The sequence below is a fragment of the Kryptolebias marmoratus genome, linkage group LG1 (genome assembly GCF_001649575.2).
Source record: "Kryptolebias marmoratus isolate JLee-2015 linkage group LG1, ASM164957v2, whole genome shotgun sequence".
Classification (NCBI taxonomy): domain Eukaryota; kingdom Metazoa; phylum Chordata; class Actinopteri; order Cyprinodontiformes; family Rivulidae; genus Kryptolebias; species Kryptolebias marmoratus.
The window spans coordinates 2129160-2149582 of record NC_051430.1 but is presented as its reverse complement, the minus strand read 5'-3'; the positions used below and the strand labels follow the sequence as shown (position 1 = coordinate 2149582).

Below are 20423 nucleotides of genomic sequence, written 5' to 3'. Positions count from 1 at the left end.
TGCTTCGTGTCAACCTTTATTTGTATGGAATTTAAACATCACTTTTTTTCTGTTCTTATTAATTATCAAGGGTGCATGTGTGATGGCCAGTTCTCTGCCACTCAGCTCAAGAATTTTAAAGATCCGACTTCTACTCTTACACAGCAACTGTTTGAGGTAGTGATGGGACATCTGAAGCCAGGCTTCAAGGCGTGTACGGAGTAAAAAGGGGGCGTGTCCGATGAAGCCCCGCTTCGGAGCTCAGGAAGAGATGATTTTAAACAAATTCTGTTTTTCAGGAAGCAAGTTTCAAGCTCAAAGTATTCAGAGTCTGTCCCAACAATCACTCACTTCCCAATACACTAAAGTACAACATATCTTCACTGTCAAATAAGTCCATGACATAAAAGAAAACCCAACAACCACTGATTAGAGGATTAGATTGGCTAGAAATTATTTTAATAATTAAAACATGACAATTACATATGATTTAATTGATTCTCCTTTTACTAAACATGAGTTTGATGAAAACTTTGTGACAGTATTGCATTTACAAATTTTTGAAAGTATGACCCAACTGAGTGACAAAGCTGTTACAGTTTCACCAGCAGATGTCACTAGTGAGTGATGAAGCATCAAGTAAGAACCTTTTTGCAAAGAAAAGTGTCAGAAAGCTTTATTGCTTCATGAGGTTTCGTTTGTCCATCACTAGTTTGAGGCTTACTTTTCACTTAGTGTTTTTGTCCGTCTCTCATTAACTTAGCAGTCATGGGGTGACCGTAATCAACCACTAACAGCAGCTTTAACATGTCTTTTCATCTTGGTTCTCTATAAACTTCTTAAACAGTTCATATATCAAAATGTAGGCAGTTCTTTTTAGCTTACAGTTCAAAGCTATGGCAGTAGCTGCATTGACATCCTACGAAATGTCTATAGACATTTTCTAATTTTGAATACAATAAGGTAGTTATAGATGAAGAATAAATACAGAATTTGCAATGAATGTTCATTATATTGAATCAAAATATATCATTACCATTTAGTGTTACTGTAAGCCAGAGGTGCCCAGTCCTGGAGAAACACCATCCTGTATGTTTGATTGTTCCTCTGCTCTCCTGCAGAAGCCTGTTAATCACTCATTCATTCAAATCAGGTGTGTCAAAGCGGAGAGACACCTAAAACAGGCAGGACAGTGATCCTCCAGGACCAGGGTTGAACACCGCTGCTATAAGCCTTCCCGCTCGTTAGGGGGCGATGTTTACGCATTTTTAAAACGTCAGCTTGAGAAACGTTTAGGGTGTAATACCGATCTTTGTGACCGCTGTAAGTTGTGACTCTAAGGAGCGCATCCGGCACTCCATTCAAATGCCTGTCGGGAGAAAAGGCTTTAAAAAAAGGTTTATAAAAATGAAAATAAAACTCAAACGTGACAGCGGAGTTGCGTTTTTCTATTACACTTCAGATCAGATTTTTTCTTTTCAAAATGAAAGCTATGTAGTTTTTCCAGGTACTTACAAATTTTATTTTATAGTGTGAATTTCGTGATTTTAACTCGTCCCTCGTCACAAAAAGCAAGAGGTGCGTTTTCTGGCCGCCTGGTTCTTACGGGTACTGAAAACTGCAAGTCTGTTAGTAACGTTTGTTTTTTTACTCGATTTATAAGTTTTAAAAAAAAACCTGAATTAATTTTATGACGAAATGTCGTCTCTGTTTACGCGAGTGCTTTTAACGGCAGGGGGACCTTTTTTGACACAACACCTACAAACACCGGAAGCTCCTTTTCGTGAGCACGCGGTGTGTCCGGCCTTTCCACCAAGGCAGCGACGAGGAACATGGTGAGGTTCAGACTCTCTTCATTAAACTAAGAACATTTTCCCTTTAAAACAGAATTAAATGAGTGTAGTTTTTGTGCTACGTGCAGGTAAGGTCCTTGTGTTCTTGTCTATGCGTGTGTTGTAGGGTCGGTTGTCGTAAAAGTGGAGTAAAATGTTAAATTATGGAGCGAGGCTGGTAAACTCGGTTGCTAACTGTTAAGCTAATGCTAACGAGTGATACTAAATGTCCACAGGGAGCTCGTCTACTTTAGCTTTTCTCGTAAATACTATCATTAGATCGTCTGACTGAGCTACTTGACGTCTAATGGCCGAATGCTAATGTTTAATTGAATCAGTTTAACCTCATTGAGACGCGTTTACATGGATGACTCGGATTCTTCTCTTCGTACCTGAGCGGCTTTGAATAATTATCTAGACTCGTAGCCGTGATATTTGATGCCGTTTTCTCGTGTAGTGTTTTATTAACAATTCTTTCATATGTGGGACATGATGTTGCCATCTTAATTTAACATTAAGTTCAATAGCTGGGGACTGCTGCGCCTGTGTGAATTTTTTTTTCTTTCACCAACATTCGTCTTCTTTAAGAGTCAGCGCCCAGCTTCACGTATTACAGCTAAAAACTAGTGATCAGGCCCGACACCTGGGTGTAGTAATGGACTCAGACCTGAACCTTAAGGGACACATAAAACCAGTTACAAAGTCGGCTTTCTACCACTGAAGAACATCTCCAGAATTAAATGATTAATGTCACAACAAGACCTAGAGTAAATTATGCACGCGTTCATCTTTAGTCGCCCATATTACTGCAACAGTGTCTTCACAGGTCTGCCAAAAAAAATCAAACAGCTGCAGCGGATCCAAAACGCTGCTGCTCGTGTTCTAAGACCAGAAAAATAGAGCACATCACCTCGGTTTTAAAGTCCCTACACTGGCTTCCTGTAACTCAGAGAATAGACTTTAAAATACTTCTATTAGTTTGTAAATCACTGAACGGTCTAGCACCACAATACATCAGAGACTTATCATCGTATCAACCCTCCAGAACACTGAGGTCTTCTGGTTCTGGTCTATTTTGTATCCCCAGAACCGCAACCAAACATGGAGAAGCAGCTTTCAGTTTCTGTGCACCATCAATCTGGAACAAACTCCCAGAAAACTGCAAAAAACAAATTCCTTTAAATCAAGGAGCTGCCTTTGATTAGTAGTCCACAAACAAATTCAGGTGTAAAGCTGCTCTAAACAAAATATCATGTTACATATTGACCGTATGGTTATCATTTTTATGATTTTTTTTTTTTTTGGGGGGGGGGGGGGGTTGTAATGTATGTAAAGCACTTTGAATGCCTTGCTGCTGAAATGTGCTATACAAATACATTTTTAAGTACTAACTTACTACTTTCTTCAGGCCAAGATCAAGGCAAGAGATCTGCGGGGCAAAAAGAAGGAGGAGCTGCTCAAACAGCTGGACGACCTGAAAAATGAGCTGTCCCAGCTCCGTGTGGCCAAAGTCACGGGTGGAGCAGCTTCCAAACTGTCCAAGATGTGAGTGTTTGATGCAGACGGGGACACACACCACAACATGTTGGACTGACCCAAAATGGCTCAGTGGGCACAGTTTGGATCATTGTGGCAAATGTTTAGTTTTCATAAACCCATCACTTTGCAGCTGGTGCACAGGAATTTCCTACTGGGGGATAAATAAGAGATAATTTTGTTCCCCATTTAAAAACAAAAAGAAAACTTGAAGTTAATAAAATTCATGAAGATATATCCTGATATTATGTTGTATTAGGGCTACTAAAGAGAAAATAAATGAGGACGGGTTTTTTTCTCGTTTTCTTTCAGCTTCAAATCTTTAGATGTTAAAACTAGTTTCTTACTTGCAAAACAAATAAAGGCCTTTACAATTTGTTGAAATGTTGAACATTCTTCTTCCTGTTGTGGATGCAAATACAAGAGATTTGGGACTCATGATACTTAATGATTTGTAACCTCCGACTTGTTCAGAAACAGGTTTGGGGACATCATAAAACAAAAAGGGAAAATAAAAATAGATGAAGTCAGTTTTTTCAGCTGAAATGCGCTGGTGTTACCTTGACATTAAAATGTGGTCACTTTGTTTTGTCACAGCCGAGTGGTCCGCAAATCCATCGCCAGAGTCCTGACTGTAATCAACCAGACACAGAAGGAGAACCTGAGGAAGTTCTACAAGGTGAGAGGAGCCGGCCGCCTTCCACTTGTTTAAACTTATCAAGCCCATTTGAGTCTTTCCTATACCTTATAGAGAAATAAGATGCACATCTAAAGATAAATAAATCACTAAGGGTTGTTTTTCTTTTTCCACTTTTTTAGATTTTGATGCATTCAAAATCTATAATCTCCAATAAACTGTGCAAAACTAATATTTGCATACAGCCATTTAATGTATGACGTAGTAAGGACAAATTGATTTTTTTTTTTTTTGTGGAAATCCATATTTTGTTTTTATGAAAAAGTAAATATTACTATTATTTACAGACCTATTGGACTGGTTTTGTGAAGAAAATGTGAAAACAAAGCAGCAGCTATGGCAACTGAACGAGTAGAAACGGCACAGCCCAGCAACAAACTGCTCACTTTCTCACTCACTGGAAACACAGATGAAGGATTTTTATTTATTTTTATTTTTTTGAAAGTTGGCTCAGAATCGAGCGTGTCCATGGTGCATCTAAAATTAGCTTGTGGTCCAACTCTTACACGGTGCAGATATAAAACCTGCTTCCCGATGCTTGTGAAAAGACTCGAGTTCGGACAGGCTGCTAAAACTATCCTTTTTATTGTCATTTAAATATAAACTTGTGTTAACTTGAATAATTTAGTCTTCATGTTTACAAGGAGCAACGTGGCTGTTCAGCTGTCGGTTAATAAACCACACGATTTAAGGCTTTGTTGGTTTGCTGCGGAAAAAAGGCCAGAAGTTCCTTTTGTGAGCATTTTGGAAAAATCCAGCTGTTCGGATGAATGATAGATGTTCTATGGGGGGACAATAGTTTGGTGTATTAAATGTTTGTCTCACTAGGAGACGGATTAGAAATGCACCTGCCTCAGTTATGTGTTTGAATCTAGCTTCATAACATTTCCAGTGTTCTGCTCTTACATGGGTTCCTGCTGGCCTCTTGAAATTGTTTCCACCATCACATGTGGACTAATAACACAACTTAGATAAAAGTCAAACATGGTTTTTGCTTTGCATGCCTAATCTAATAGTTGTTGAATAGCAGCAGTTGGAGACAAACAGGATGGTTTTCTGCTCTACTGAATCTCAAGTTTGTATCTTCTAGGGCAAAAAGTACAAGCCCCTGGATTTGAGACCCAAGAAGACCAGAGCAATGCGCCGCCGGCTTAACAAGCACGAAGAGAGTCTGCGCACCAAGAAACAGCAGAGGAAAGACCTCCTCTATTCCATGCGCAAATTTGCTGTCAAAGCTTAAAGGCTTTTTCTGTTGACACAATAAAATCTGGATAAAAAAGAACTTGTGCTGTTGACTAGTTCCTCTACTAGCTCTGCTTTCATCAGCCACACTTACACCAATCTGCAGCTCATTTCAGTCATTATTCACACAGAACTGAGTGACCTGAAGCTTCCAGAGGTCATCAGGTTTGACTTCACTTGAAGTGATCATTCAGAGTTTTTTGACATGTAGTTGATTATTCATGCCCTGTTTTGTGAAGAATCATCAACAAGTGGGACACAATTGTGAGGTGGAATGAAATTTAATGGATATTTTAAACTTTTAACAAATAAAAAAACTGCAATGTTAATACTCTGTAGCGTCACCTTTTGCTGTGATTACAGCTGCAAGTCGCTTGGGGTATGTCTTATCAGTTTTGCACATGGAGAGACTGAAATTCTTGCCCATTCTTTGCAAAACAGCTCGAGCTCAGTGAGGTTGGATGAAGAGCGCTTGTAAACAGCAGTTTTCAGCTCTTTTCACAGATTCTTGATTAGATTCAGGTCTGGACTTTGACTTGGCTGTTCTAACACCTGGATATGTTTATTTGGGAAGCATTCCATTGTAGATTTAGCTTTATGTTTTGGATGATTGTCTTGTTGGAAGATAAATCTCCGTCCCAGTCTCAGGTCTTTTGCAGACTCCAACAGGTTTTCTTCCAGAATGGTCCTGTATTTGGCTCCATTTTAACCATCTTCCCTGTCCCCGCTGAAGAAAAGCAGGCCCAAACCATGATGCTGCCACCTCCATGTTTGACAGTGGGGATGGTGTGTTCAGGGTGATGAGCTGTGTTGCTTTTATGCCAAACGTCATTTTGCATTGTGGGCGAAAAGTTTGATTGTGGTTTTATCTGACCAGAGCACCTTCCACGTGTTTGGTGTGTCTCCCAGGTGGCTTGTGGCAAACTTTAAACGAGACTTTTTATGGATGTCTGAGAAATGGCTTTCTTCTTGCCACTCTTCCATAAAGGCCAGATTTGTACAGTGTACCACTGATTGTTGTCTTATGGACAGACTCTCCCACCTCAGCTGTAGATCTCTGCAGTTCATCCAGAGTGATCATGGGCCTCTTGGCTGCATCTCTGATCAGTCTTCTTTTTTCAGAGGAAAGTTTAGACGGACGGCCGGGTCTTGGTAGATTTGCGGTGGTCTGATATTCCTTCCATCTCAATATGATCCCTTGCACAGTGCTCCTTCAGATGTTTAAAGCTTGGGAAATCTTTTTGTATCCAAATCCAGCTTTAAACTTCTCCACAACAGTATCTCGGACCTGCCTGGTGTGTTCCTTGGTCTTCATCATGCTCTCTGCACTTTGAACACAACCCTAAGACTATCACTATGCATTTATACGGGGACTTGATTACACTCAGGTGGATTCTATTTATCATCAGTCATTTAGGACAATATTGGATCATTCAGAGATCCTCACTGAAAGTAAAGGGGTCGAATAATGCACGCCCCACTTTGCAGTTTTTTGTTACAAAAGTTTAAAATATTAAATTTCATTCCACCTCACGATTGTGTCCCACTTGTTGATGCTTCACAAAATAATAAAAATGTTAGATCTTTATGTTTGAAGCCTGAGAAGGTTGAAAAGTTCAAGGGGCTGAATACTTTAGCAAGGCGCTGTATTTGTCTTCATGCTGGAGAGACCGGCACGTATACTGTGAGTGTAACTTCTCACAATATGGTGTGTGACTGAGTGTGGTACTTCTAAAGTTGGACTGAAATGGCTACAACTTGAATTCTTAACATAAGACCATCTTAGTTTGAAGTTGGCATGAAAGGTAGTGAACGATGTGCAATCCTTTAATTTTCTTTTAATTTGGTGAGGCGTTGACAGAGTTAAAATTTCTTTGACATGTGATTTTTCACAGAAGTCAACCTGCTGTGATATTTCTGTGCATGTCTGCATTTGAGAAGCTGCTGATCTGAGCACAGGGGAATGCCTGGAATGACTCACCTTCATGCTATGTGCGTTTCTGTGGACACCCTGCTGTCAGTTGCCTGTTGGTCCCGTCAGAACAGAACTCAGCACTAATCTTTTTAAAGGCACCATGAAGCTTCATGCGGTCTTCTCCACACTGTTTGTTTGCTTCAGCGTTCATTGCTCCTCCAGCCCTGCTGACAAGCCAGGCTGCTTCAGAATCAATGGCTGCAAATGCATCCTGAAGGATGGCAGTGGAGTGATCAACCTGGACTCTCTGGGAGACGCAGACGGTTTCCTGGTGCGTTTGAGGCCCGTTCCAGCAGAAAACCTGCTGTCTGATGCAGAGATCCTCCTCTCCCTCAGCCCCTGTCAGCACTTCTCACAGCCAGTGGAGCCAACAGGAGGCGACTGTACCAGTGTAGCTGCGTGTCTCACTGTCAGGTAGTCAGAATGAGATGACTCTCAGTAACCACCAGTATCTGTAAAACTGACTACGGTGTGTTGGCTAATGCTGATTAGCTGTGGTGGCCATCTTAAATCTGGTTGATTGTAGGTGTACATCAGTTATTTTCTGAAAGTTTCATAAAAGTCCAGTCAGTGTTTTATGAAATATTTTGCTAACCAATAGACAGAATTGATTCCAATAGCAAAATGTTTAAAGCAGACCTTGCTTGATGACTCACATCTGGGTCATTCCTACTAAATGGTGCCTTTTGACTTCACATTCCATTATTTTATCTTATAAGTTTGACTTCTCTTTACCATAAAACTATATGTACGCAAGATGAATTTATTTAAAATAACAAAATCTGATTTTAAATGCAACTTGGGTTTACTAACATGTCCCCATTCATGTGTCCTTATATTAAGTTACAATTATAAGTCATACAAAATAAATAATGTAATTTTTCAAAATATTTTTAACAGTACTATTTATAATAGTTGTCATCAAATTAGTTTTTATGATATTACATTTTTAATGTTTAAATTATGAAAAAGAAATTGTGTGTATGTGTGTGTGTATATCAACATTTCTTTTATGTTATTGTATAGCACTTTGGCAAATGGCGGCACTTATAAATGTTCCTAATAAATACACTGTATCATTTATTTAATTTTTCAGCTGAAAACAGGGTAGCCACTAGGAGGAGCCCTGACACAAACCCAAACTGAGCAGGACGTTTTAGTTTTTGAATCTATATTACTGACAGTACATCCTATTAAAATAACAGTGCGTATCTGTGAACTTGAATGATAGAGTACATGTAAAATTTGTCTCATCTTGCTGACAAATTTTAAATCTCGTTAGCCCTCCACATTGTTTACACAGCCCTGCGCCCAATGACTTATATGCTGATTTATAACATATAAGTCATTGCCTGCGCCTTTAAGATCATTTGATCAAAATGGCGTCGCTTTCGGCGCACATCGGCCTGGGCCCGAGCGAGCCCGAGTGTGACGTCGCTGCAGCAAACAGAAAGGGGCGGGGACAGACCATATGTCAGTCCCATACGGCTTCAGGTTACATCAGGAAGCAGCTGAAAGACAACAATGAACCATATTTCTCACGATTGTTTTCTGAGAAGACTAAAGCTAACTGAGGAGCACATTTTCTACATTATATAGTTTTAATTTATAGCAGTTCATCTCTTATTTGGAAAAAGTGGTGATGGGAAATTGTCGAGAAATTCTACCTTAGGCTGTTTTCTACTTTTCACTTCTTTTCATGTTTGAGTTTGATCAGTATGGCGACTTGCCATGTATTGTAGGCAACTCACATTTAATAAACATATTTTGTTATGTTTTGTTTCTTAATGTGTATCTAATTAGGTATCAGAGACTCAGTGGACACAACAGCCACTATATTAACTACGGGAGACACGAAGGGAATGAGTTTCACTATAATCACACTCTGAAGATGCTGTCTGTGACTTATTTTGGTGAGCTGAAACATAACTTTATAATTACAATTTCTGTAAAAATACAATGCATATGCTGGGAACCTTGCTGAAATTTACTGAAAAAGATCAAACTGATTCAACAGAAGCTGAACTCTAGCTAAGAGGAGGAAAATGCTAGCTAAACACAGCAAAAAATCATAAAAATAGGAAAAGAGTAGCTGAAAGTAGCAAAAGGCTTTCTAGTAGCTAAGAGTAACAAAAAGCTAACTACAAAGTAAAAATAGCAAAACAGCAGTTAGACACTAAAAGTTGCAAAAGCATCAAATGATCAGTTAAAAGTTAAAAGTAGCAAAAGGTGAGCTCAGCTAAAAGTATGAAAAGGCTAGCTAGACACTAAAAGTAGCTAAATCTAGTGAAAAACTAAATGTAACAAAACAGCAAAAGAGAAAACTATCAAAAGGCTGACTAAAAGTAGCTAAAGGCCAAAAGTAACAAAAGGATAAGTAAAACCTAAAATTAGCAAAAGATTAGCTAAAAAGAAAAAACTTTAAAAAGGCTAGCTAGAATCTTAATGTAGCAAAAAGTTAGCTAAAAGCTAAACAAAACAATGGCTAACTGAAAGCTAAAAGTAGCATAATACAACAGCAGAGCAAATATGCTGAAGCAGATTTCAGAGAAAAGTGTTTTTGAATTAACTGAAGAGATTTCAGTGTATTTCTATTGGGGAAATATTTATAAATAAAGTTATTTATTTTGAAAACTGTAAAAGTTACTAAAAACTAAAGTCACTGCACACGTCTCCTGAATGATTTGAATGTTTTGATATATAAATGGCTCAAGTAGCACAAAAAATGCAGAAGTAGTTGGATTGAAAAAACAAAACAAAACAGAAAAATAAAAAAAAAAACAGACAGATGATATGAAGCCCTTCGTTATTGGACCATGACCTGACAGAGAATCTTGGTTTTGTCCTCCTGTCCCAGTTCACAGGAGCCAGCCGATGACTGTGGCACATTACCACTGTAATCCAAACCAGTCCGTGTCCACCATCCGAGAACAGAGCCTCAGCCCCAAGGGGCCCCTGCACATCTGGGTGGAGAGCCCCTGTGCTTGTCCAAATGCCTGTGCCATGGGGGATCTGGGTCTGGGCACTATCTTCCTCATCATCCTCTTCCTCAGTGCAGCTGCATACTTTATCATTGGTAGTGTTTTATTATCGCCCGCCACCAAAGGCAAAAGGCGATAATGTTTTTACCCATGTCTATGTTTTCATTTGTCTGTAGCGTTAGCAAAATATCTCATGAACCAGTGGACAGATTTTAATGAAATTCCCAGAAAGTAATCATTAGATGTACATCTACAACTGAATAACTTATGGAGTCAACCCAATTCAAGATGGCTGCCACAGCTAAGCAAAATTAACAACACAAAAATGGCTGTACCTCAGCAAGGTTTACATAAATTGAGGTAAAATCAGGTAAACTCAGTGCTACACATTTAGTATTTTTTGCCTTCAATTTTGGCATTAATTGTTAGCATCAACCCTGTCTGTTAGTAAAATATTTCATGAACCAGTGAATAGATTTTAATGAAACTTTCAGAGAGTAATTTCTGGATATACAACTACAACTAGTGGTTAGGGTTACAGCAGCAAGAAGGTCGCAGGATTGCTTCTCACCCGAGGCCGTTCTGGGTGGAGTTTACATGTTCTCCCTGTGCATGCGTGGATTTTTTCCAGGTGCTCTGGTTTCCTCCTGCTGACCAAAAACATGCATGTTAGGTTAATTGGTAACTCTAAATTGTCCCTAATTGTGAGTAAGAGTATGAATAGGTGTTTGTCTCTATGTGTCCCTGCGATGGACTTGTGATCTGTCCCGTGTGTCCCCTGCCTCTCACACAGTGACTGCTGGAGATAGGCATCAGCTCCCTGCTACCCAGAAAGATAAAATGCAGGTAAAGAAAATGGATAAATGGATGGATATCTACAACCCCTTAAATGTTTACTAAAATCAAATTGAAGAAAAACAACAGTAGAACTCCAGGCTACGTTTAACTGTGAAAGTAAGAGGATTTCCACACGCACAATGTGAAGGGAACTCAAAGGATTGGGACTGAACAGCTGTGTAGCCTTAAGAAAACCACCAATCAGTGAGGCTAACCAGAAAAAAAGGCTTCAGTTTGCTCAGGAGCATAAAGATTGGACTCTGGAGCAATGGAAGAAGGTCATGTGGTCTGATGAGTCCAGATTTACCCTGTTCCAGAGTGATGGGTGCATCAGGGTAAGAAGAGAGGCAGGTGGAGTGTTGCCTACTGTCCAAGCCTGTGGGGGCAGTGCTATGATCTGGGGTTGCTGCAGTTGGTCAGGTCTAGGTTTAGCAACAGTATGAGCTCAAAGAATGAGGTCAAAGGTCAGCTGACTACCTGAATATACTGAATGACCAGGTTATTCCAGCAATGGAGCTTTTCTTCCCTGATGGCACGGGCATATTCCAAGATGACAACGCCAGGATTCATCAAGCTTGAATTGTGAAAGAGAGGTTCAGGGAGTGAGAGACATCATTTTCACACATGGATTGGCCACCACAGAGTCCAGACCTTAACCCCATTGAGAATCTTTGGGATGTGCTGGAGAAGGTCAGACTCTACCATCATTAATGCAAGATCTTAGTGAAAAATTAATGCAACACTGGATGGAAATAAATCTTGTGACATTATCACGGCTTATCAAAAGAATGTCACAGTGAATGTGTGCCTTAATCAAAGCTAAAGGCGGTCCAATGAAATATTAGAGTGTGTAACCTTTTTTTTTTTTGGTGGCAACTCTTTTTTTGGCTAGGCAGTGTATATCTGGGCATGAAAGCATGGATTGGTGTTTAGTAGCACAGGATGACAGTGTTGTGTGGGCTTAGTTAGCACTTTGTCATTAAACAATGAACTTGTAAAAAATAATCTGATAGTATTATGACCTTCTACGTATATTTTAACTGCACTTTCCATAAAAGTGAAGATAAATCAGGAAATACTACCAAAAATGGTCCAATGACTGTTAGAAAAAGTGTTGTGTTTCTTACGTCATTCAGATTAGTTCAGACAAGCAAATCAAACATCACTGAAGATCGTTCCTAATCAAGACCAGCTAAACCTACATTGTAGACGTAAAACCTCATACCCCACATTACTGTACATCTCCACCAGTTTCACCTCTCAGTTCACTTTCTCTGCACATGGGTAAAATGCTAACACCATTAGCTAGTGTTTTTGCTGAAACCAAGTAAAACAAAAGACACAGTTGAACCATTTCTCAATTTAAATATTTTTTGATCTGTGTCCTCAGCCTCTCCACTTCCAGTTTTTCCACCAAAAACAGTACCAAAAATGAATGAGAAAGGAAAAAAAACAAATCCGCTGTATTCATGCTAATACTAGTCATTTCTCATTTTCTGTTGTGCACAAACTCAAGCCCAGAGGTTGGGATGTTGTGTACACTTGCTGGCTGAAGGCTTTGGCCTTTCAGCTAAACAAAATTAGCCCAAATTAGCAACAAATTATTGACACCTGTCAATCACTCAACCCCTGAGACAAATAAAATTCAGTTCAGTTCAGTTTCTTTATAAAGCACCAATTCATAACAAATGTTGTCTCATGGCACTGTACAAAAACATTCACATACATTATAAAAAGCCAATTAGTAAAAATTATTTATCAATGGAAGGCAGCAGATTGCGTTGAATCCTCACTTCGTCACAGTCTCTCATCCTGAGTAGCACAATGGCAACAGTGGAAAGGAAAAACTCCCTTTTAACAGGAAGAAACCAGTATTAGGCTCAGGACGAGTGGTCATCTGCCTCGACTGGCTGGGGTTTAAGAGGACAGAAAAGAAACACAGACAAAGATAGAATGACTGGTCCAGGTGTAAGAAATACACAGAAAAACACATGTTAATGATAGAAAAAATTACAAATACAAACATGGAGAGTAGAACAAACAAAGACCGCAAAGTGGAATTGAGAGCAGAGCAGATAGATTAACTGCTGTGTTTGGGCTGTAAAAAACAAGCCCATTTAGGAAGATTCTGTTTTTTCTGTGACTGTTTGGGGTTCAAGCTGTTCTAGACTTTACCAAAATGTGAAACAATTGGTTTAAATACTGTTTGACACTAATTTTGTTATTTTTCAAATCAATTTAGTAAATGTTGGGGAGAGCTTAGCCCTGCTTGTCCATTTATACAATTTGTTCCAGACTAGAGCTGTATTTTGACACCTGCATAGGATCTTTCCTCTGGCAGAAAACATCTCCAGGTCTAAAACCCATGTTGATCAGGGACAGATGGTATACATAGGCTAACATTTTTAATAAAGTTTTGAAAGATAAGTAAATTACTTTCAAACAAAGTTTAAACATTTTGGTGAAGTCTAGAACATCATCAGCACCAAAGAGTCACAAGAAAAACACAGAATCCTTCTAAATGTTTAGATTTTTTTACAGCCCAAACAGGGCTGCATAAGATTTCATTCAGGTATATGGGGTTGATTGTATGACAGGTGTTTTGCCACATCCTCTTGATTTATTGTTCATTTGGGCAAATTCTGTTCAGTCCAAAAGCAAAGATTTCAGCCAATGAGAGTGTACACAATGTGATGTGCCTCTCTGCTTATGCTTAAATAAATTGTGATTTTCAAAATTTAGCTATTTAAAATGTGGCCACCTGGCTTGCTGATCACTTGGCTGCAAACGCTCACATTTCCGTGAGACTGCAACTGAAAATTTGCCTATTTGTGTACTAGTCTCCAACAGTCGCAGCTCAGTGAAATACTGGTTTTACATCATTTCAGGCAAACAGTGAAAACACGGTCATGTGGTTATGTCAGACTTTGTGAGTAGTAAGTTTAGTCACCAAAAAGTAAGCACATAAAAAGGATTTTTCCTCATAATTATCTTTATTAATTAAGACATACTGTAAGTTATTATGAAATAAAACAGAGGAAATGTTTCACACATCATACAAAGATCATGAAAAACTGACATTTTTTTAAAGAATAAAGCAGACAACAATAAAAATATTTGAAAATTTCACATTGATTTGAAGAGGACAAAGAGATTTCTATTACATTATCTGCACAGATCTGTGAGACTATTCAAAATTGGATGAACTAGATGAAAAGTGTGTAATATAGTTGTAGTCAGAGATTTACAAATAGTCATCGTGGACATGAATGTTATATTAATTTAAGGCTTTCAATGATTGATTTGAACTATTGTTTTTCCAGGGTGGAATGATTATACAAGTTGGATGATTTTTACAAACCAGAATTAGGATCACAAGTTTGATTTTATTGTGGAGTTTTTCTAATCCACACCAGGTCATTAATTATACAAACAGTCTCAAACGTATCTATATAATCTCCAAAATCTTTTAATAATTAGTGCTGAAGATTCTAAGTGCTTTTAACTTGAAAAGCCCAAGACCTATTAACTTCTCATTAGTGATCATGATTGACTACAGCTGGTAGTTTGTTTTTTTTGCTATCATAAAATTGATTTGTTTGATAGAACTTAATGTATTGACAAATACTTAGAACAACTGGAAAGTCCATGAAACACAGTGACAATCTAAGAAGAACTGTTGATTTACACAAGTTTAGACAAGTTAAGATTCCAAGATCATCAGTTCAAACAATTGTATGTAAGTACAAGTTATTTGGATGTATCACCACATTGCCACGGTCTGAAAAAATAAACCAACTGTCACCCCTAGATCAAAGGAAATAGGTCAGGATGTTCAGGAACAACCCAAGAACCACCATGGCTCAAGTCTGCCATTAATTGGAAACTCCTGGAACATCAGTATCCCTAACCACACTGAAGCCAGTTTTACATCACCATGAACCAAGAGGGTGCCAAACAAAAATTAAGTTCCTGCTCCAAAAGAAACGCCTTCAAGCTGGACTGAAATTTGCATCTGTCCACACGACCTAGTCAAATGCCATCTGGAGAAAGGTTTTATTTACAGATGAAACAAAGATTTGAGTTATTTGACCGCAATAACAAGAAGTATGTTTGGAGAAGTCAGTGTGAAGCTTTCAAAACTAAGAACACTGTACCAACTGTCAAGCAAGGTGGTGGTAGCATCATGTTGTTGCACTGGTGCACTGCGCCAGTGGATGGAATAAAAAAGGACTACCTACAAGTTCTCCAAACTCGGCCTCAAATGAACAATTACACGGTTAAAATTGGGACACAGTTGTGTGTTCCAACAGGACAATGATCACAAACACACAACACAACTGGATTTTGATAACATTAAGCCTCTCGAATAGCCTTCCCAAAGTCCCAACCTTTTTGAACATTTGATCCAGAAAACCAATTCATTTTAATGAACTTCACTAATTCTGTCATGAAGAGTCAAATATCAGCCATAATTCTGCCAGAAGCTTGTTGACAGACAGAAAAAGTCTGTGGTTCAAAACATTTAACCAAACACTGTATTTATGTTTGAACCTGTGTGGATTAGGGACAATTTACAATAAATGTAAGCCTTGTGTGCTCAGTTCTTGTCTTTAATAATCATTGAAGTTCTATAAACGACCAAAATTAATGACATTCATACACATGGTGAGTGGATGTTAACTTCTGACTGCAACTGTATCAGAATCATTAATTGCTTATAATTAGTTTGTAAAAATGCTACTTGATTTATTTAACTTTTGAGAGTGTTTTACACAAGTTTCATTCACTCGCTCACTCACTCACTCATTTTCTGTACTTGCTATCAGGGTCTTATGGGGAGAACCTGACTCAGTCCTTGTCCATGTCCCTGTTAGTCTGACATTTATCTTTTCTTCTCTGCTGACAGGTTCCTGTGCACTCAGACCTTTCCAGACCAGCAGTGGAGTGCAGATCTCTCCAGAGCACAGTGTGTGGTGTATGGTCTGCTACTTCTGTAGTGAAAGACGGCCAGCACAAAGATCTATGCTGTGTTCCAGTTGTAGACCTGACACAGTGTGAGCGTTGAGCTCTGGAACATGTCAGCATCTCTCAGCTGGTCATTGTTTATTCCTTAACCTGTGTGGTGGTGCCAAGTTTTTATGTTCTTTTTTTTTTTTTTACAAATTGTTCTCACTTTTTTTAAAAAGCCATGTCCTCCTGGATGGCTAAGAATCTACATCAATATACAACCCCAAATTGGAAAGCATTGGGATGCTGTGTAAAATGTAAAAAAATAAAAACAGAATGCAGTGATTTGCTAATCTCATAAACCCATATTTTATTCATAATGAAACACAGTATACATATCAGATGTTTAAATGTAGAAAGGGGAGGGAGGGAGTGCGGGTGGGGTGACAGAGATGAGGCAGAGACAGTGGGAAGTGTATGTGTGTATGTGTGTGTGTGTGTGTGTGTGTGTGTGTAGAGGCGGTGGGAGGCAGTGTGGTGCGTGTTGTATGAGTGTGTGTGTGTGTTTGTTTGTAGAGAAGTCCATGAATCACATCACAGAGGCCATTGTCTTTGATAATGTGATGGAATGTTTATCAGACAGCCCAGAGCAGATCCACAGATGTCTTTAAGCAATGGAGGGGGCAGAGCATCTTGTTTACATAAAATCCAGGGAGAAATTGAAGATAGCTGACCAAAGTCAGCCTAAGGGAGCCAGATTCACATAACAATAATTGTTTTGGATCAGGCCGACATTATGTTTCCCGTCTGCCTTGAAAGTCTTGCTGATACTTCTCAATGGCGAATCCAAACAGCCAAATTCCAGGACCATTCCGTCTGATTCGAGTGAGCAACTTTCTCCAAGATGTAACCCATTTCATTCCTGAGTCCCGGAACCGCAATTTAGTCTGCGGTCCTGTAAAAGGATCGCATCCAACTTGCGATTCAGCTCCTGTAATATCACAGTTTGAGTGTTGAAAGCCGAACCCATCAAACGAATTTGATGATATGTCAGGTAACTGCCTAATCCAAACAGCAGAAATCCTGTTATCAAAAACTCAAATATGCCTCCACTGACAAAATCGATAGACAGACAATATTCCACTTCTTCCAGGAATCCATTGTCCTGCCAGCAGTCCAGACCTTTCATTCTTTGAAAACCTTTATCGCATCATGAAACAAAAAGTCCAGCAAAGACAGGACTGTTAAACAGCCACATCAGAAAAGAAAGGGAGAGCACTGACAGTGTGTTGTTGGAAGAAAAGGGGATGTTTCACAGGTGTAAACATAGCCCTGTCCTAACTTTTTGAGAAATTTCTGCCATCAAATTCAAAATGACCATTTTTTTTTTTCTAAAAATGGTACAATTTCTTAGTTTAAACATTTTCTATGTTTACTATGTTCCATTGTAAATAAAATAAGCGTTTATGAGATTTGCCATTCATTGCATTCTATTTTTTTTACATTTTATACAAAATCCAAACTTTTTCAGAATTAGGGTTGGACATACAACTGTAAATTAAAACATCATATCTTTGAGAGGTTCCTCTTTACTTTGAAGGAAATAATTATTGTTTCAGCCCCAGTGTTTGAATTTAACGAATGGCTCTTTTAACTGAAAGCTCAGTCTTCTGTTCTATTTTAATTAGTTTCTTACAAACAATGAAACTGTTGGGATTTAACTTCAGAAGTTACACCAACTTTGTTTCTTTTTGTGTGTGTGCTACAGCCTGTGGCTTGTTGGGAGTAACCAAAATCAACGCAGAAATATGTGGAACAAAGACAGGCAGTAAAGCAGTTGAATAACGAAAAAGACAGAAAAACATGTAAGAGTAAATAGACTTATTTCTGATGTAGAAATCTGCTTTGGGCAAGTCTTGTTCTTTCACTCTCATGCTCTCTGGATATAACATTCTTTAGAAGTAATTAGTGCTTCAGTATCTGAATGTTCTTTTTATCTTTTCTCACTGTGTGGTCTCATCTTGTCTCTGCAGCTGTTGTTTATTCCACTTTTATTTTGAAACAAATACACCTGTTCCTCTAAAGGTTACTTGTGTTACATTAGTGCATCAGTTGTCCAGTCTCATTATGGTGACTTTAAGTGGCCCCGAGCTGCATAAATGGAGCCTAGGCGTAAATTCAAACTGGAAGACCTGCCTCAGCCTCTCCTGCATTTTCCAATCGCTGCGTCATGTGCTTCCACTGCAGCCTATCAGCACCAGACCGTGCTTCCATCTTAACCAATCAGCGAGCAAGCCTTCGTTTAAAAGGACTACCATAATGGCTTCATCTATTCTCCAGCCGAACTTCAGCCCACCTCCACCCCTTCTCCACTGCTATTTTCCCAGCTCCTTCAAGCCTCCTTCCTCTCTTTAACCTCCACCACCAGTGTCTGGCCCGGGAAGATGCCTCTAATCCTCACCTTAAGCTTCTCATCCAAGCTTATTGCTATGCAGCACTCACGTCTTCTGCCGGGGTCCGAGCGCCAAAATCTTATGTCTTTCATATCCAATAAAACTATTTAATCGCAGCTTTTCTCTGTGTGAGTCTCTCCAGGTTGAAATACCTGTTGTGCTGTGGCTATTGGGACCCTCTCATCAGAGCCTCACTGGTTATAATTTTGGCAAATTATACAACACAATATTATGGATTTTGTGTTTTAAACCTGTGTGTGAAAGAGGAGTGGTTTTCTTTCTGTTGTACCCATGAGGAGGTAGAGGCTCAATCTGTTATCTGATCTGAGGTCTCTGGTGCGATGTAACAAGAGGAAAATGGGCCTGTGGTGTTAGCTTGACCTCACATTCTTCAGCTCTTGTCTCATCAGCTAAAGTCCTGCAGAAGTTATAGAAACATACTGTACAGTGACATACAGGAAAAAAGATATCAACTCATTAAATCAACTCGACTTTTGCCAACGCTGGATATTTTCTCTACAACTTACACTACTATCATTACAAATTAAATATGCAGTGAGCCATTCATGTCATGACATTATTATTACCAAAGTAAGAATTTTTTCATGTGTTAATGATCCCAACCCCGACTCCGCGCTATCGCATCCGCATCTGCTTTTTGGTGACTGTTTTGACCCTGGACTGGAACTTTAAGAATTTGGTCCAGATCTCAATGCTGTAGGTTTTATTTGTGCTTCTGTCTCTATATAAACACAGAGACACGTTAGTCACAGTCTGTGAGAGTTGCGTGCAGTCTGTGCAGCCGTCAGGTGGGAACACGCAGCGCACTGGCAGGGCCGGAAAGTGGGGGGGGCCAATGGCCCCCTGGCCCCAGTGGTTCCGGCGCCTATTCCACTCTGCTGTACATGTGTGAATACGATCAAACTTTGCTCTGTATTCAACAAGTCACAACAAAACACATTTGAACAGCCAAATATCTCCTGCAATGACTTTGGAAAGCAAAAATACCTAAACTGTACTTTTAAAATTGTACTGGCACCTTCTTAAAATACCAAGGCCCGGTCCCAATACTCACACTCCACCCTACGCCCCTCTATGAAGTGTTTACTCAGTCGAAGTGCACAGAAGGGTTTGTGTGCGCAGGTTACAAGCAGACATTGGAGAATTGGGACAGTACAGGTTACGTCTTTTACTTGCACTTCTGGGCCGTAACTGCGACATCCAACATGGCGGACCGGGCCCTGTTTTGGTATTTTAAGAAGGTGCCAGTATGATTTTAAAAGTACAGTTTAGGTATTTTTGCTTTCCTTTTGTCACAGTTATGACGCAGAGGCACAAGACGATGACGTAACCTAATACTGTCCCAATTCTCCAAATTTTGCACAGGAACTTCAACTGAGAACACACTTCATGGAGGGGCGTAGGGTGTAGTGCGAGTATTGGGACCGGGCTCAAGTGTGGCGTGTGAGCGTGTGCACTTCACAAAATGAGTGTGTTTTAAGGTCAATGCGTGAAACTTGAGAGCCCTGGTAATGCCACTGCTTCTGTAAGGTGTTCAGTTGGTCACTGAACAATAATCAATTATTAAAAGGTACGTTTTCATTAGTTTATGTAAGAGCTTTTCACTAGTGTTTGTGCAAGGTTTTCAGTATAGTATGTGGAAGACTTTAATTTATGTGTATATGGATGGTAATTCTTATTTATGTCCCTAGTGGCACTTCATAAAAGTCCACCTTAGTATTAGCCACTGATCTAGCATCTACTAAATCTAAACTGTTCAGTTGTTCACTCCCACAGATAAACTATCACCCTTTAGGTTTCTCAAAAAGTTCTGTTTGCACTCTCTCACCACCAGATGGCAGCAGCTGCTCCTCTCTCCGTTTTTCAATCCTCCATCGGCAGCACACTCCCCCTTTCCCCCTCCCTCCCCCTGCCCCTCTC

General features: G+C 39.4%; 2 protein-coding genes across 2 annotated transcripts; both read left to right on the top strand.

Annotated features, from left to right (window-relative positions):
- Nucleotides 1-1698: 1698 nt before the first annotated feature.
- On the top strand, nucleotides 1699-5326 carry rpl35 (ribosomal protein L35). The gene is made up of 4 exons (XM_017432956.3): nucleotides 1699-1814; nucleotides 3220-3356; nucleotides 3945-4026; nucleotides 5135-5326. The coding sequence occupies exons 1-4, from the start codon at nucleotides 1812-1814 to the stop codon at nucleotides 5282-5284; spliced, it is 372 nt and encodes a 123-aa protein (XP_017288445.1). The 5' UTR covers nucleotides 1699-1811; the 3' UTR covers nucleotides 5285-5326.
- Nucleotides 5327-9828: 4502 nt separating this feature from the next.
- LOC108245775 lies at nucleotides 9829-16564 on the top strand. Its single transcript, XM_025009789.2, has 2 exons — nucleotides 9829-10337; nucleotides 15989-16564. The coding sequence occupies exons 1-2, from the start codon at nucleotides 10136-10138 to the stop codon at nucleotides 16138-16140; spliced, it is 354 nt and encodes a 117-aa protein (XP_024865557.2). The 5' UTR covers nucleotides 9829-10135; the 3' UTR covers nucleotides 16141-16564.
- Nucleotides 16565-20423: the final 3859 nt, after the last annotated feature.